This window comes from Lacerta agilis, chromosome 17 (genome assembly GCF_009819535.1).
Source record: "Lacerta agilis isolate rLacAgi1 chromosome 17, rLacAgi1.pri, whole genome shotgun sequence".
Classification (NCBI taxonomy): domain Eukaryota; kingdom Metazoa; phylum Chordata; class Lepidosauria; order Squamata; family Lacertidae; genus Lacerta; species Lacerta agilis.
The window spans coordinates 26,241,242-26,258,226 of NC_046328.1; the positions used below are offsets into that span (position 1 = coordinate 26,241,242).

Here is a 16,985-nt window from a genome sequence, read left to right on the forward strand (position 1 = left end):
GGTGAAATAAACAAATTAAGGTCTTATATATATATATAATAACTGTTCATCGATGTACAAAGCAGACACATATACAAGTGTATGGGCCACATGTGTGAAGCAGCACAGGGAAATAGCCCTGAAGCCATTTCTCATTCCCAAACTGACAAAATGTTTCTCTGCAAGGAAGGAAGGGGGGGTGAGGGAACTTTCCCATTGTCTCCGGAATTAAAGTGATTACCATTTCAAAGGAATGGCCAGACATACCTGGAAGGGCAATCAGAGAAGGCATTATCAGGTAAACTGGCAGGCAGATTTCAGTTGGAGACCGCCTTTTTCTGTGATGTAGGTATGATGTATCTGGGAGGTGGTCCTGGGATACACCCTTTTTGTGATACATGTATGGGGTTTCTGGGGGTGGTCTTGGACTCCAGGGTGGGAAACTTAAATGTCTATACCAGGAACAAACTCAGTTGGTCTCTAAGGTGCTACTGGAAAGAATTTTCGATTTTGTTTTAAATGTCTATATAAGGGCAGGCGCTCCTTTGTTCTAGGTCCTTACCTGCTCTCCTGTGTGTGGGGCAAACACCCTGTTGCAACAGCCTTAATAAAGATCAAGCTTAGTAGCTGCTTTGCTTCTCAATCTTCTCTGGTTGGCCTCTGTTATTTACTCCTACCGATGGAGAACCTGCAAAGGACTCTACAAGGGCCCTTGTGTACCCCATATGGGAATAAGAGCAGATTTTGTTTATTACAAAGGGTTCTGTAACAAGCAAAAATAGGGGGGAAGTGAGGCCTTCAGATACGTGTTGACTCTTCAGAATTCTGCTGTTTAAGTCTTCTCTGAATTATAATCCTTACTTCACATTTTCCCCCAGTTGGCTTCTCCCACTTGGTCTTCTCTGCCCCAATTTGCATTCCTGGTGTTGGCACTGAAACAGAACTGCCTTTATAGACACGTGTCAAAGGAAATTCCTCCCCCCCCCCCGATGTAGAAAATAGTGCTGGGCTGCGAAAGCGGGCATTTTCCCTTTGCCCAAATAATCAATGATTGCCTCAATATTTGTCCTTTTCACATGCGCGGGGACTTCCGTTTGCGTAGGTTGAAAGTTAGGGCCAACCATGCTTCAAGTTCTTCGCTTCTTAGTCCTCTGCAGGCAAAACCCGATCACTCGCAAACACACACACACACACACACACACACACACACACGTTAACTGTTCTGTTCAGGTTGCCAGGTCACCTTGGATTGGTTTCGAGGCTGAATTACTCGGCAAAGCTAATGATCAATCTAACCTGATTAAGGACACAGTTTTACTGATAATGAAAGGAGAGATGTTTTGAAAAACATTATGTCTGAAATGCACCATAAGCATAAGTATCTCTAACCAACGTTGTTTATTTCATTAAATGTACACACCTCTTTTTTAAAAAAAACAAAAAAAAAACCTTGCTCAAACCTTACTTACTATGTTATGTATTTTTGTGTTTATATACCCTGTGATCCTCAGATGAAGGGCGGTATATAAATTTAATAGGTAAATAAACTAAATAAATAAATAAATAGATTAATTAACTTGCTAGGTTGCCAAATCCACAAGTTGGCTCTAGAGCTTCTTTTTATTAGGGTTATCAACTTACTAAAACCAAGTTTGAAGATACAAAATGCATTTTAATCATCACACACCCACACCCCAAACTACTGAGGGTGGGGGAACTACCAAGAACTGATAGGTAGGATCTCTAGGAAAGGGGGAAGTCTCTCACATACTTTGGACCTAAGTAGTTTAGGGCTTAGGAACCAACGGGAGAGGGAATTGAAACAGGCAGTTTTGACAGCAGGGAGTAGGAGGTACTCACTTCCAGGACTGTTCCTGGAAAATAGAGATATTTGAAGGGTCTGCAATCACACAGCATTTGCCTGTGTGTGTGTGTGTGTGTGTGTGTGTGTGTGTGTTTGGATCGTTTTTGCTTACACAGGCCAGAAGCAAAAAAAAAAAAGCCAGCTTGGGGGTGTGAGTTACGAAACGTCAGCAATTTGGCCTTTGCTACTTGAATACACAGAGATTATGGGCCTACCGAATGGATGTTCCCACGCATGCGAAAAGTACAACAATGAGGCATTTTTTTGATAACTGGAACACAGATTTTGGCACTGCTGTGCAGCGTGATGGCATCCCGGATCCTGTGGGATAAAATTTTGTTCTCCATCCCAATCCCCAGATTGGGCCGTAACATGTTATTGGGCACACTTGCTCTGGAGGAACCAGGACAAGGAGAGATGCAGGAAATCAGGGCTGGTCTGAATGCACAGGAGATTGGCCACAGCTCCACTCAGCCTCGAGTCTTTGTCCTGCATCAGACTCTGGAAATCAGAAAGCCCACAGTCGCACAGCAAAGACAACTCGCTCAGGTCCAATGACTGCAGCTGTATCAGCGGCTCAAATGTAGAGTGGGAGAGGGTCACTATGGGGTTCCCATGGAGGCTAAGGCTGCGCAAGGATTTCAAGCCGAGGAACGCCTCCTCAGGAATCATGGGCAGGAGGTTGGCAGAGAGATTCAGAGTCTGGAGAGACACCAGACCCTGGAAAAGTCCCTCAGGCAGGGCCCGAAGGCCATTGGAGCTGAGATTCAGGACTCTAAGCTTCTCCAAATGCTGGAAGATGTCCACACACTTCTCTGTTTTCCAGATGTCTCCCAGGTCGTTATGGGAAATATCTAGTTCTCTGAGCTCCCTGGGGCCTCTTTCAGCCCTGAAACACTTTGCCAGCTGATTGCCTGAGAGATTCAGGAAACGCAAGGTGGGGTTTTTCCCTAGTTGACCCCAGAGACTCCCTAAGTCACTCAGGCGGTTGGAGGAGAAGTCAAGGTGGGTCAGGTTGCTACTAAGACGTTCAAGACCCCAGGCATCCCCAATCCTGTTTTGCCCCAGCATCAGGCGCAGAAGGGATGGGAGTTTCCCCGCCGGGACCCTCACGAGAGCATTGTCCCGGAGGTCAAGGGTTTGCAAGGAGTTCAGCCCCACCAGAGCATCGTGTTGAACAATCCCAAGGTGGTTGGATTTCAGGATGAGGTGCTGGAGTGGGGATGACCTCAGGGGTTGCAGGGCTTTTGTGTACAGCTCCCCAAGCAGATTGTGGGACAGGTCGAGAAGACGTAATTGGCTCAGCCCAGAGAAGGCCCCATCCTGGATCTCAGTAATCTGGTTGGATCTCAACAGCAGGATGTTGAGGTCTGGGAGTCCCGAGAAGACAGATGGGCCCAATTCCCTGAGGAAGCCATTGGACACGTCGAAGGAGTAAACTCCGCTGCCACGGAGGCCAAGAAAGGTGCTGGGCGAGATGCCCTTGAGGTTATGGAAACCAAACCCGCTGCCGAGGGCGGCTGAGTGCTGCATCTTGAGGTTATGGATTCGAGTGCCATTTAGTCGTGTGAAGAACTTCTGAGCTTCCATTGCGTTCCATGAGTTCGAAGAGACGTCCAGAGTTCCCAGCACGATGCTGAAGAAAGGGTTGGTACAGGCATTGGGATTAAGCAGTCGGTTGGATGAGAGGTCAAGTAAGGCCAAATGGTGCCCCCTGAGGTGCCGTAGGTCTTCCCCACAGATCTCCCCAATCCGGTTGAGCTTCAGCTGAAGGACGCTCAGCTTCCTCAGGCCCTGGAAAGTCGGATCAGGCCTCAGCCTACGGATGCGGTTTCCGGAAAGATCCAGCCTCTTCAGCGATACCAAATCCTGGAAATAGCCTCTTTCCAGTACTCCTTCGTCAAAACCATTGAAATCCAAGAGCAATACCTCAAGCTGGGCAAGGCCGTGGAAAGCAGCTGGGTGCATGGTCAAGTTCTTGTTGCCGCCAAGATCCAGGATCCTGACGCTGGGCACATTCTGAAACGCCCTTTCTCCGACATAGAGGGATCCGCCCAGTTGCTTGCCAAGAGACAGCATCCTCAGGGATGTCATTTGGGAGAAGGAGGAATCCGAGATGTTGGATAAGAAGTTGAAGTTCAGCAAGAGGACCTGAAGGGAGCGGTCCGTTTCAGGGACTTCCTTGTGCCTTTGAGCTTGGCAATTGGCCACCAGCAGAGAATTCACTTTGGTATGGTAGCAGCGGGGCTGGCTGTCAACAGCGTACCCCAAAACCAGCAAGAAGATGATCCTACTAAAAGGAGCTGGCAATTAAGAGAAAAGAATGGGGACATTTGTTAGTTCCCTGTTCATTTTCCTAGCACAGCTTGCCCTGTAAAACTAACTTTCCTAAAGTTTAATGGGGCAGGAAGAAGCTTTGACAGTTGACTAATCAGAGAGATGGCAGAGATTTGGCTGCTGATAGTCCCAGGTTTAAATGCCACCTCTGCCACAAACACACAAAGTGGTCCAATATTCTCTCATTTGATGGGCAGCAGCAAGAGCTCTTCAGGGTGTTCCTGTGCTGAGGCCTCTCCCAGCATTGCTTGTCCGAGAACCTTTTAACTGGAAATGTGAGGATTTTATAATTTATTTTGAGGTATATCCTGCCTTTCCTCTTAAGGAGCTCAAGGCAGCAATCATGATTCTCCCCTTTCTCATTTCTTCCCTACAACACCCCAAGTGGCCCAAGATCTGAGCTCCATGGCTGAGTGGGGATTTGAACCCTGGACTCACAGACACTAGCCCAACAATCACTGCACCAAACTGGTTACACAATATCCCACACTGAATAATTTTGGGCATGCAAAACACGGGGCCTAGCAATAGAGTGGCGGACTGACCAGCAAAAGGACTAACCAACTTTTAACACCCTCTTGATGTGCATAAAACTGCAATAAAGGTTCCCCCCTTCCACACAGTAAAGAGATAAGTCGTGGCCATCTGCTGATGTCTGCAGTTCAAGCTGTTGGCCTTGTGAATAATAATAATAATAATAATAATAATAATAATAATAATAATAATAATAATAGTACCCCACCCATCTGACTGCATTTCCCTAGCCACTCTGGGTGGCTTCCATCATATATTAAAATATAATAAAATGTTAAATCTTTAAAAAGTCCTTATCCATTGCTGCCTTCAGATGTCTTATAAAAATCAGATAGTTGTTTATCTGTTTGACATCTGATGGGAGTGCGTTCCACAGGGCAGGTGCCACTGCTGAGAAGGCCCTCTGCCTGGTTCCCTGTAACTTCATTTCTTGCCAGAAGGCCACCAGAAGACCCTCAGAGCTGGACCTCAGTGTCCAGGCTGAACGATGGGGGTGGAGACACTCCTTCAGGTATACAGGACCGAGGCCGTTTAGGGCTTTAAAGGTCAGCACCAACACTTCGAATTGTGCTCGGAAATGTACTGGGAGTCAATGTAGGTCTTTCAGCACCAGTGTGAAAAAAACATTTGCATCCTACATATGCCACAGAGTAATGAGCCTTCTCCATCTTAAAGCTCTTCACTAACCTGTAGGTTGATGACTCACCTGGCAGGGGAGAATTACTGACTTTCTAGAAAGAGGACCAGTCATATTGAGGGACTCAAACCCCACTTTATCTTGTGTCACTCACCTTTTGGAGCCCTCCAAAGTGGGCGACTTTGGTGAAACTTCAGCATGGTGTTGAAGCTGGTGCAAAATGAGACTCTCTCTCTCTCTCTCTGCTGCTGCTTATGGGTTGGCACAGTCCTTGCCCCATATAAACACCACCCGAGCAGTTCCCTTTCTGGGCCCCACGTCAACAGCCTGTGTTGACTCAAATGTGATTTGGAAAGATGCATAATGGGGAAATACTGGGGGAATTCCCTGAGGGCCCTTCAGCAGATATTACTGTTTTCCCCACCCCGTCCTCCACCATGCCAGTTCAGGCGCAACGTTTCCTAGGTGTGCAGATCCTTAAAGATAGCTAAAACCAAGTCTACCCAAGAATAACTGCAGGCAGGCATCCTGCACTTTGTATCATTGGGTGAAAGTGGAAATTTCAGGCAAGGTACCTTGTCACCCTGCTGGAATGTTGTCTCCAGAGCATTTCCAGCTGCAGTTTTGTTATTTTTTATTTAAGGCCAAAGTGGTGAACTCTCAGCCTTCTGTGCCACATATGCCCCCCGAAAGCAATTTCACTCAGCAGCCCGTTTCCCTACAAACTTTTTGAGAAGTGGTGGTTTTTTAAAAAAATTATTCACAGTTGCATTTGCAAGGCAGGGTGGGCAGGGAGAGCAACATGTTTCAACAAGGGGGGAAATGAAGGGCCTAAGCTTTCAATCTTGCATGTCCCTTTCAGCTTGTGCATGTCACATGCATGTAATGTAGGACTGTAGTTCTCTGTATGAAATCCCTGAACTCAGCCCAGGACTGAGTTCAGCAGTTTGGAGAAGCAGCGGTGTAGGAGAGCCGAAAATAATGCCAATATATTTCACATCTGGCAACCCATCTGTGCCCCTTGGGTTTCAGTTAGTACATGGGTAGATGAGTCTAAAAAGCCTGGGATGCAAATTTTCACGGCCCTCTAGCAGCTATGGTGACTCATTTACCAGAGCTACAGTTTCCTGGCTGCTGCTGAAACAAAATAGCCTTCACGAGTGAATTCGGTTTAAGTTATTCTTTATTTATCACAACCACATTGACATATTTTGAGGTCTCACCTGCCAGACATTCCCCTTTTCCCAGTACCTGGCAAGGAACAAGAGTGCAGACACATGGCTGCCCTCCCCCCGATCCAGCCCCCTCCTCGTGCCCTAGCCGCGCTCACAGATGACCTCAATGACACTCTGCTCCATGGGCACGGGGTCAAGGCAGCGGTGGGCTGTGCTTCCCACAATCTCGTCCAGCAAGAAGTGCACCAGGTTCTCGTCAGAGACAAAACGCCACAGGTAGAGTTGCAGGTAGTAACAGTCCACCTGGATCTGCTGCAGGCCAAAGCGGCCAAAAGTTCGCAGGCGGACACACTCCAGGAACGTCTTCAGGCTGATCTTGATGATGCCGGTAAGCACAGAGACCTGAGTGGAAGAAGAGGATGAAGAGGATTAAAAAATGGACAGCAGAGTGAAGATCCAAAAACCTGCCCCTGCCCCAAATGAATGCTTTCCCCCGGAGGTGCTCACTGAAATCATTGTATGCTTTTGGACAACTGCTCAGTCTGCCTCTCTTCAGCCAGGCCTTTGGTTAAGTTGATGGGTGCCTCCCTTCCTCCTGCATGGCCGTTTTGTGTTTTTATTCTATGATTTTCATTTAAATTGCACTTGCTTTATTGGTTCTGCAACCTACCTGGCCTAGAAGTGCCAACAAAACAAGCAAATGCCGTTGCCTGTGGCTTCGCCCTCCTACCCCAATCACACATTGCTGTGTCAATTTTGATGATTACAAACAGAAAAAACTAATAGAGAGGGGAACACCTAAGACCCAAGAGTAAAGGCACTTATGTGGCTGCTCTTATCAGCCAAGCTTAACCATCCATCCTGGCCAGGTCTTACTAAGGACCTTCATCATGGATGTTCATCACAAGCTTCTTAATAAAGGCTTGATTCACCTCTGTCCTGGTGGCAGCCAAACGCTGCTCAGAAACTGAAAGAGGGCAGGAGATTCATTCAGCAAAGGTGCCAAGATGACCACAAGCTCTGATTCTGGGCTCCGCTGAGAATCAGGCATTTTGGGAGGGGAGAAGCAGACTGGAGCTCCATGAACTATTAAGACTTTAACACTGAGAGGGAGAACCCAAACGGACACCTCCCCTACATATTGCGAAAATTACGGTTCTCTCCTGATCTGAGTGGTGTAATCGAATGAGGTTCAGGCTGCAACTGCAGCCCTAGTGAAATATCTATCTATCTATCTATCTATCTATCTATCTATCTATCTATCTATCTATCTATCTAACAATAACCAAAGAAAAGGAACCAGCTACCCTTTCTAGAGATCACTCCCATCATCTGTTGGTAAGGGCGGCAATGGCTCCCCTCTCCCTGTGGGGTGCATGCACATCTCCCCAAGAGGCAGATCCAGGGCCACCAACTAGAGAGGCCACCAACCCCACGTGCTTTGGCTGGAGGAAGCACAACAGAGCACGCCACTTGCAGATTCCTCACCTTGTTGAACTCCGCAGGGCTGAAGATGTCAATGCGCTCTGAGAAAAGCTTCTGTATATTGCTCAGCAGGTTGGTATCCATGGGAGCGCTTGGGGAGAGAAGAGATGAGATGAGGCTCACACAGAGTGGCTAGCTGCCTGTGGGGCTAAGGGCCGTGCCCAGGAGACTAGCACACTATCCTCCAGCCCCTGAGCTGCCTTGCTGGAGAGGGGTTTAGATGGACATCTCTTTCCCTCCACCCAGGCCTACAGTTTCACCAGCCTCTGCTGCAGGGAGAGAGCTCTGCTATCAGAAGGTAAGCAGCACACCAATGTACCCACCCAAACAGCGGGCAGGAGCCAGCAGGAACCCTTCTGCAGGTGGGGTGAATCTGAGTCTGCTGGATCCTTAGCCATCCCTACTGCCATCAGGGGGCAGCTGTGAGCCTGATCTGGGCCTCTTTGTGGCACCAGCCTTGGCACAGGCAAGGGAGGAGGGCTATTCTTTCCTCCATCCCACCCTGCTTCCGTCCTGGCCAGTGCAAACAGCAGGGATGGGGATGCAGCGCTGGCTGGGCCACGTAGTCAACAGGTATTAGGACTGCAGCCCAAGCTGGGAAGTTGATAGATCCACTTTTGTGTTCTTTTGGTCTTTGATGTGGCACACAATAACTATGCGAGGTATCCATGGCAGGCAAGCCAGTGTCAATTCTTGCAAACCAGAAACTCTTAGGGGCCAATTTGCAAGGTTTCATTAGATACACACAGTGCCCCCGCCTGCTCCTTTATGACTTAGGGATGATTTAAACTCCCCGTCCAGCAGGCAGGACCGGGCCTGCCGCCCCAGCTCACCTGGGCGTGTAACTCGGCGCATAGCGGCTCTGCTGCCGGGAGCTGCTGTAGACGGAGAAGGTCCTTTTGCTGGAGTCACTGCTCTGGGCTTTGCGCACACCTTCCTCATAGAGAAGCCCAACCTGCGCGGGGAGAGTAACGTGTGAGGCAGTTAGTCAAATGGAGAGGAGCCTCTGCACAGGTTCACCCTGACAGCTGGGGGCGGAAGGCTGGGGGAGATGAAGGCCAAACCACAGCAGGTCCTGTTTCCTGCGTAAAATATGCCCATTACAAAACATGTTTCCAGCTGGGGCACTTTTGGCAGAGAGAAAAAATAATGGCATTATAGTTCTTTTTTTCCACCGTGAGCCCATGGGAAATAAAGGAAGATTGGAAGAGTCAGGGGGCACCACTGAGTGACTACAGCCTGCTTCTGCCCATCTGGGTCTAGAATTGTGCCTTCCAAGGAGATAGACGCCCCAGCTCCCTTCTCTTTGGGGAACTTGGCCTGTTCACTTCTAGACAACACCCTCTTCCCAGTGAGGACCCCTGGCACCCCACGCCTACCCTGTAACAAGCAGCATATGACACCATTGTCAAAACAGCTGCACTGGCTGCCCATTTACTATTTATATTAATTTACAGAGCCCTGAACAACTTAGGTCCAGGGTGCCTCAGGGACCGACAAAGCTTTTCTCAGCTCGATCACTGAGAACATCCGCAGGAGTCTCGCTGGTCATTCCCCGAGTTGGTGAGGCTCATTTGACATCAAAAAAAGAAAATAGCTTTCAGTGTCATTGGCCCAGTCCTGTGGAACGCTCCGCCACTAGAGATTCAGCAGGCGACTTCTGTGCCAACGCTTGCTGAAAACTTTTCTATTCTGCCAAACCTATGTAGCCTGTTAAGAATACATTTTTCCATGACGATTAACTGATTTTAAATGTTGATGTGCTTTCCATATAGATACATTGGAAACTGATATTTTCATGGTATCATTATAAATAAACAAATAGATAAAAAGGAACAAACCCCCAAATCCCAACCCCTTCTTCCTCATGTGGTACCCTGTCTTACCCCATAGCTGACTTTTCCATTTACAGACAAGGTAAGAAGCTGGAACCGGGTGGTTTTCTGAACCCCCCCCCCAACTTCCCCCTCCGCTCACTTGAACATCAATGGAGGTGGCATCCTCCACCACACGCTTCATGACGGCACGGACATTGCGGGGTTCAATGGTGGTGATCCAATCCCGCGTCTCAACACTTTTGCGCAGCATCTGAGAGATCACCAGGCCTTGCACCTTCACGTAGTGGTTCAGCAGCTTCTGGGCAGCTTCCCGGGCTTCAGCACACAAGCCAGTGACAGGGGTGACAGGAGAGTGGTCCTGGTCCAGAGGCAAGGCAGAGCAGGAGGTTGAAAAGGATGGCACCTGGCAGCTTGATGTGGGGCTCTGGAAAACTCAAGGGGCTTTTAGATACGTAAGGAGGCCTCGCCACAAGGCAGGCCAGTCCACTAACAACAAAACTGGAGGTGGAGGGTGGGAAAGGCTGAGAGGGACTGGTTTGCCCAACGTCCTCCAACAGGCTCCCAGCAGAGGCAGGATTTGAACCAGGGGCTTCCTGGCTCAAAGCTTGTGCTGTTAACTGCTACACCATACCAATACTAAACAGGCTATATTTGGATAGGCTTTGTTGATTTCTGAATGGTTTGAGATTTACATCTTTCTGAACCGCATCTGGAGAAATTAAATACAGTATACATTTTATAGGAGGCAAGAAATGTGGGGCTTTTCCTGGGGTGGTGGGAAAGCAGCTGGTGCACCCAATGCAGTGACCAAAAGACTGAGGAGTGACTGGAAAGCTAATTGACACAGTCTTCAAAGAAGCAGCAATGAGGACCAGTGCCATAAACGGAGTTTACACATTTCATTCTCAGCCAACGCATGTGGAATGCAGGGGTCACAATACTTACATTTCAAGCTTCTTCCAAAATGACAAAACCCAATTCTTACTCATTTCTAATAAATAGTATTTACTCTGCACAGAATGAATTCCCTTGAAAGAGACTCTGGGCCTGTGATACAGGGGGGACCCCACCGCCACCCCACACCTGAATACACCAAGCAACATGCTCAACATGGAAGGACCCCTCCAAAAGCCTGGAGCAACCTAGCCAGGATTTCTCCTTTGGGGCTGCCCCCTGGCTGAGAAAGTCCCGTGAGTCACACATACTGCAATCCCCATATTCTGCAATGAGGAAACCGGCGAGCTCTGCCACACACACACACAGATGATGCAAATGGGACAGTATGTACAGTTCTGGCTTCCGCTATTTCGTTATAGATTTATTATTTTAAAAAAACCAAAACCTGTTTACGGAGCTTGCATAATGGTTTTCTCCCCCCCCCCGCCCTTGTTGGTAGTTGGTTTCTAAAAGAAAACTGCCTTGTCTAAAATGTGATTCTTTGTATACATATAGGTGAAACTCAAAAAATTAGAATATCGTGGAAAAGTCCATTTATGTAAGCAATTTTCTTCATTAGCTACTGCAGTTTAATATATGAGTCTAACATGCAAAGCGAGATATGTCAAGCCTTTGCTTGTTATAATTGTGATGATTATGGCGTACAGCTGATGAAAACCCCAAAGTTGAGATTGTTAATTTGGGGTTCTCATCAGCTGTACGCCATAATCATCACAATTATAACAAATAAAGGCTTGAAATATCTCGCTTTGCATGTCATGAGTCTATCTCATATATTAGTTTCACCTTTTAAGTTGAATTACTGAAAGAAATGAACCTTTCCACGATATATTTTTCGAGTTTCACCTGCATATAGAGAGAGAACAAACCCCTATGTTTGTTCCATAGTTGTGTGGAATAATGGCACAGCTCAGGTCTTATTCAGATCTCAATGAACTCGCTTCTGAGCAGAGGAAAGGAAACACAGCTCCCTTCTGCCCCCCAACCTAGCCATTTAAGTCTTCCAAGCCTGAAATGACTCCCACGTGTGACACACCTGCACCAGAAACTGTTCATCTGTCAGCGTGAGGATGTAGCTGATGGTGGAGGTCTCGTAGTCCAGGCAGAGGCGGGAGAGGAGCAGCAGCAGGGTGGGGGGCGTGGAGCCCCCCTTGTCGCCAGTGCTTTCACAGAACTGCCGGGCTGTCTGGCAGATGGACTTGATGAAGCTGACAATGAGGCCTTCGCGGACACCCTGGCTGCAGAATTCCCCCTAGGAAAAAGCAAGGAGAGCCACAGGGGAATGTCGGAGGCATCGCAGCAAAAAGTCTCAACCACCCAGCCTTGACATGAGCTGCAGTTTGATTCCAGGGCCAGCAATGCAGGGAGTTGGTGGAGCCAAGGGGCTTTTTAACCCTTCCTTCTGCCCAAGTTCGCCCCTCGGGTCCCTCGACCGCTCACTGGGTCAGCCAAGACACTGACAAACGGGAGGGATGCCTGAAGTGGAGGATGCTGGCAAAGCTCATTGCTCATAGGCGGTGAGAAAGCTTTGAGTCTTTGCTTTTTCTTAAGAGAGAAATCACATAGCAGGACTGGAGCTATGTGGGACAGATCAAGTACAGGGCCACCAGCTGCTGAACTGTCAGGAAGCCACTACAGCTGTTCACATTGGGGAAGAAGGGTTAAGGAGCCCTTACCTCATTTCAGACATTTCATAGAATTGTATGGTTGGAAGGGACCCCAAGGGTCATTAGTCCAACTCCTAGCAATGCAGGGATCTTTCAGAGATGTAAGTGGCTGAGGGGCATAATGAGAAGGGATTCATGAGGACTAGCAGCTATGGGGTCCCATCGCAGAGCAGGCAGAAGCTTCAGGCTGGCAGTTGCATATCCCAAAATGTAAAATAAAGAGACAGAGGCTGGGTACACCCAGCTCTGCCTTAACCCCCGGAAGGGAGATATTCTGGGGTGCTTCTCCCACAATCAGAGAAGTCCATCCTACAAAAGCAGGACCCAAGGAGGAATTTCTTATGGGGTTTCTGGTGGCAGTGGAAGGGTCTTGTCATGAAGCCTACAGAGGGTTTGGCTCTCATACAATTTGTGTTGCCATGGGTTACCTTATGGAATTCTACATATGCGCACCCATGCATTTTTATTTATTGTGATGCATCAAGTCTCCGGGCTCCAGCAAGCAACTTTCTCTCTGAAAAGTCTAACAAAATCTCTTTCTCTCTCTCCTTACCTTGAAATACGGCTTGTTAGAGAAAGTGATGTCCTTGGCAGTGAAGAGGTGGACGTAGGTGAGCACAGACTTGATCTGGTTGAGGATGGAGGCTGAGATGGTGCCCAGCAGCTCTGCCAGGTTGGGGCTGTCCTTCCCCATGAGCCGAGGAGCCGCCAAGGACTGGCGCACGTCCGTCAAGCAGTCCAGGTAGAAGCTCTGCAGGGCCTGTAGGTACTGGCGGATGCGCTCCTTGGCCGCCCGCACCACGATTTCTGTGCCCTCCGCCGCTGACCGCGAGGTGGGCAAGAGCTTGACCAAAGCCTGCAAGCGGCGGTGGAAGCGGTCCAGGGCCCGCACCAGCAGGGAGTTGTCGCCCACACCCCGCTCCAGCTGGATGCGCCTCTCCACCAGGGCAAAGTAGCGCTCCATCAGGCTGTCCACAAAGGCCACCAGCTTGTCGTGGGCCATGCCGGCAATCTCACGGGCCCCCTCCCGGCTTACAAACAGCTCTTGGTATGAGGCAATCACCAGGCACATGTTGCTGACAAAGTTGTTGCAGCCGCGGTCAGTGAACTCCAGGATGTCGGTGGCTGGGGTGGCCAGCTGCCCCTCGCCCAGCTCCGCCTCCAAGGCTCGCAGCTCAGCTTCCAGGCGGCAGCAGGCATGAGAGAGGAACTCGTCGCACAGCTCCTCGGCAGGCTCACCCAGCTGCAGCAGCAGCTCCACACACTCCGCTAAGTCCTTGGCGCAAGAGCCCCCATCCCTGAAGAGGCAGGAAGGAAGGCTCTGAGTGATCAGCTGAAGATTTAAAACTGGCTCCTCCTCTTAAGTGACATTTTCATCCCACCCTTCCTCCCAAGAGTCCAGGGTGACATGGAAGATTCTCCCCCGGAAATTTCATAAATGCACAATGATCCTACAAGGTAGGTTAGTCTGAGAGATAGTGAGTGGGGCCAGTATGCCCAGCACGTTTCAGGGCTGCATTGAGCAGGGTGGTGGTGTACCTGAACCCCAGCTCCTCATTAGGCACTCCAACTCTGGCACCACATTGGCTCCCTGCAGCCATTCTCTCCCCCCAGGGAACTGTAGGGGTCTGGGGAATCCTCTCCAACCTCAGGATTCCTCAAAAGGAAACCCTGACAGTTAAGCTAATCTAAATTTGTACAGCAGAATCACAGAGCAGCCACCCTTCTTTGCCAAGTCTTCTGGCTCACAGCCTCCACTGCTTCAGTCCCCAAGAACTCCCCAAACACAGCCCCATTCGTAGCAAACAGTCAAGTGCAACGGCTCCCCGATTTCTTCTGTTGCCTACCTGAATTTCTCACGCAGCTTCTGAGCGAGGTCAGCCATAATCTTCTGGCAGTCATCCTGGATGCCCCGGAAGGAGGGCATGTGTTGGTACTGGTGGAGGATGGAGCGGGCCTTGCTGTAGTATCGCACAGCCTGCCCATAGGCCTCCATCTCCACACATTTGGTCAGGCGGGCCGGCAGCTCAAACAGGAACTGCAGCTTGCGTAGAAGCGCGTGAACGCCTGCAGTCAAGAGAGAGGGAGGAAGTCAGAGCAGGGCAGGCAAGCTGCTTTGGAGCCCCAAACCCCAACTGGTGCCACCCCACCTTCCAGCACTAAACAAGCTCCTCCTGGAGATGCCGGGGATTAAACAGGTAGCCTCCAACATACAAAGTGGATGTTCTGCTACTGAACTGGTGCCCCCTCCCCAGCCATCTTTGCATCAGCTCCAACGGGCTCCTGACACCCTTGCCGCACATTAGCAGCAGTCAGAGAAGAGGTATCGCACCGGACAGTTTGGTGATCTGCTCGTGTTGATCCTGCAAGGTGCTGCTGATGCTCGCACTGAACTCCGTGATGACGGCCATGTTTGCTGCCAAGCAGTCCATCTCATCCTCCATCTTCTTGAAGTCGTTCTTCATCTTACGGATTGTGTCTGAAGAATGGAACGTGAGAATGTTAGGAAGAGTCTGCTTCAAAAGCATTTTCTTCCATTGGCACTAACAGAAGCTGTCTGTTTAAGCTGATTGGCTGCGCAGAGGATGGGGCTGAGATGGGGAGGAAGCTGAGGGCTGAGTGGGGAAGTTCTGTGGGTTGCAGGTTCCCCACACCTGATCTAAATAATAAACAGGAGGAGGGAGGTGAACCACAAATATATCTTTCCCAGGACCTTCCCCCCCCCCCAAGTCTTCCAGTTACCTGTGGCCGAGATGAATTTGTTGTAATTTTCATAGACTAGAGTCTGCATGTCACTGTCCAAGGATCGGATCTGCTTCACCATGTCCGTCTCACAGTCCATCAGCTGGGCCAGGGGGCATTCTTTTCGCAGCTATCACACACAATAGAGATGGGTGTTGTCAGCAGCAAACTGAACTTGGCCAATGCTCCTCTGGCTATCCTTGTGAACACTCCTCCGCCCCCCAGTTTAATCGTTGAGCCCTTGCTTTGTGTACAGAAGCCTTTAGGTTCAAAAGGATCACCAGCTGCTGGGCTAAACAGAGGAACAGTCTGACTTCTGGATAAGGCAGGTCAAGTGAAATGCAACACACCACCGATACGCATGCTTGTTTGGGTTATTCATTTTTTTAGAAGGAGATTACCTTGGGTTACAGGCGCTTCAGGTTACAGACGCTTCAGGATACAGACTCCGCTAACCCAGAAATAGTACCTTGGGTTAAGAGCTTCAGGATGAGAACAGAAATTGTGCTCCAGCGGCGCGGCGACAGTGGGAGGCCCCATTAGCTAAAGTTTCAGGTTAAGAATGGACCTCCAGAACGAATTAAGTTCTTAACCTGAGGTACTACTGTATTATTTTTTTACTCCCCAGTATTGCAGTTGGGGAGACAGAGGCTGAGGGAGTGGCTTGCCAACACCAAGGAACACATAGTGAATTCAGGGTGGAAGTGAGAGCCAAAACAGGGGAGGATAAGCCTATCAGCTCAAATCCTGCTTGGGGGCTTCCCACTGTGAGAATAGGACTAGATGGGCCAGTAGCCTTATGCACTCCTTATCCTCTTATGGACTTGCTGAGTCATAGCTTAGTCTCTTTACCACAACACACCACCAGGTCTGGCATCCTTTGGAGATGGCACTCTGCAGATTACCAGAGGCACTCTGTTCTCAGAACCATTGCTTCAGTAATAGCAGACGGCTCCCTTCACCATGAGGAACCCTGAGATCTTTTGCGCGGAGTGAAAACTGCATCTGTGAACATGCTAACCCTTCGAGGCAAAAGGCACTCTGCTCATGCCCAGACACACTCAGCTCAAGGTGTTCAGCATTTTGGGAAAACAAAGCAACATTTCCCGGAACAAGTGAGTTTTGGGGAAAGGCCAGCTCGAGACGGGACGGTGCAGCCGGCCCAGGGAGGGTTGCCATGGAGACCTCGCCAGTGGGCAGGGTGTTTCTAGGCGCGGAGGGTGTGTCCGCCCGCCCGCCCCCCCTCACCTTGGTGAGGAAGACTTCCGGGTCGAAGTGGGGGCCGTTTATGTCGGTGGGGCCCCCGAGATCCCCCCTGGCCGGTCCCGCCAACGCCTCCCCAGACGGGTCCGGCAGCCCGTAGTAGAGCTTCAGCATCCCGTGCGGCCTCCGCTTGCCGCCCGCGCCCTCGGGGCCCAGCTCCGCCTGAGGCGCCGACATGACCCGCTGCGTATGAGTGCGTGTTTGGCCGTGGGGTGAGGGTTGGGGGAAGGACGGGGAGACCGGAGAGGGGATGGCGGCAACGGTCAACGGCAACAACTTCCGGGAACAATAAAGTTTTGTTGCGGCCGGGCCCAGGGAAGGGCTTTTCATCTCTATGGAGACAGGCACTCAATAAAGTTTTGTTGAAGCGCTTCCGCTTCCGGCTCTTCCTGCAGCTGGTTGAAGCTTGAGGAAAGCAGCCTGGCATGCTGAGAGTTTGCTGGGTTCTGGGATCAAGGATTCCGGCTTCCTGGGACTTTGAAAGGTTGCACACTCCCTCTTCCTTAT

The 16,985-nt window shown here is 49.8% G+C and overlaps 2 protein-coding genes across 2 annotated transcripts; both read right to left on the minus strand.

The window, feature by feature from the left end:
• Positions 1–1,973: 1,973 nt before the first annotated feature.
• LOC117061865 (toll-like receptor 5) lies at positions 1,974–5,583 on the minus strand. The gene is made up of 2 exons (XM_033174846.1): positions 5,506–5,583; positions 1,974–4,146 (listed from the first exon to the last, which is right to left on the minus strand). The coding sequence occupies exons 1-2, from the start codon at positions 5,549–5,551 to the stop codon at positions 2,219–2,221; spliced, it is 1,974 nt and encodes a 657-aa protein (XP_033030737.1). The 5' UTR covers positions 5,552–5,583; the 3' UTR covers positions 1,974–2,218.
• A 935-nt stretch (positions 5,584–6,518) lies between these two features.
• Positions 6,519–16,655, minus strand: VPS51 (VPS51 subunit of GARP complex). The gene is made up of 10 exons (XM_033174845.1): positions 16,464–16,655; positions 15,216–15,345; positions 14,806–14,952; positions 14,321–14,540; positions 13,027–13,771; positions 11,843–12,058; positions 9,989–10,207; positions 8,845–8,966; positions 8,015–8,102; positions 6,519–6,928 (listed from the first exon to the last, which is right to left on the minus strand). Exons 1-10 carry the CDS (start codon positions 16,653–16,655, stop codon positions 6,668–6,670), a joined length of 2,340 nt encoding a protein of 779 aa, XP_033030736.1. The 3' UTR covers positions 6,519–6,667.
• Between the last annotated feature and the right edge of the window lie 330 nt (positions 16,656–16,985).

Bases quoted from the DNA above. Each gene is read 5' to 3' on its own strand.
- LOC117061865 (XM_033174846.1), bottom strand. From the start codon at position 5,551: ATGCTGAAGTTTCACCAAAGTCGCCCACTTTGGAGGGCTCCAAAAG. The intron at 4,147-5,505 runs GTGAGTGACACA...CTTAATTGCCAG, and splicing joins ACTTTGGAGGGCTCCAAAAG to CTCCTTTTAGTAGGATCATC.
- VPS51 (XM_033174845.1), bottom strand. From the start codon at position 16,655: ATGTCGGCGCCTCAGGCGGAGCTGGGCCCCGAGGGCGCGGGCGGCAAG. The intron at 8,967-9,988 runs GTGAGCGGAGGG...CTCCCCGCGCAG, and splicing joins CCACCTCCATTGATGTTCAA to GTTGGGCTTCTCTATGAGGA. The intron at 8,103-8,844 runs GTGAGCTGGGGC...TCTCTCCCCAAG, and splicing joins GCGCCGAGTTACACGCCCAG to CGCTCCCATGGATACCAACC.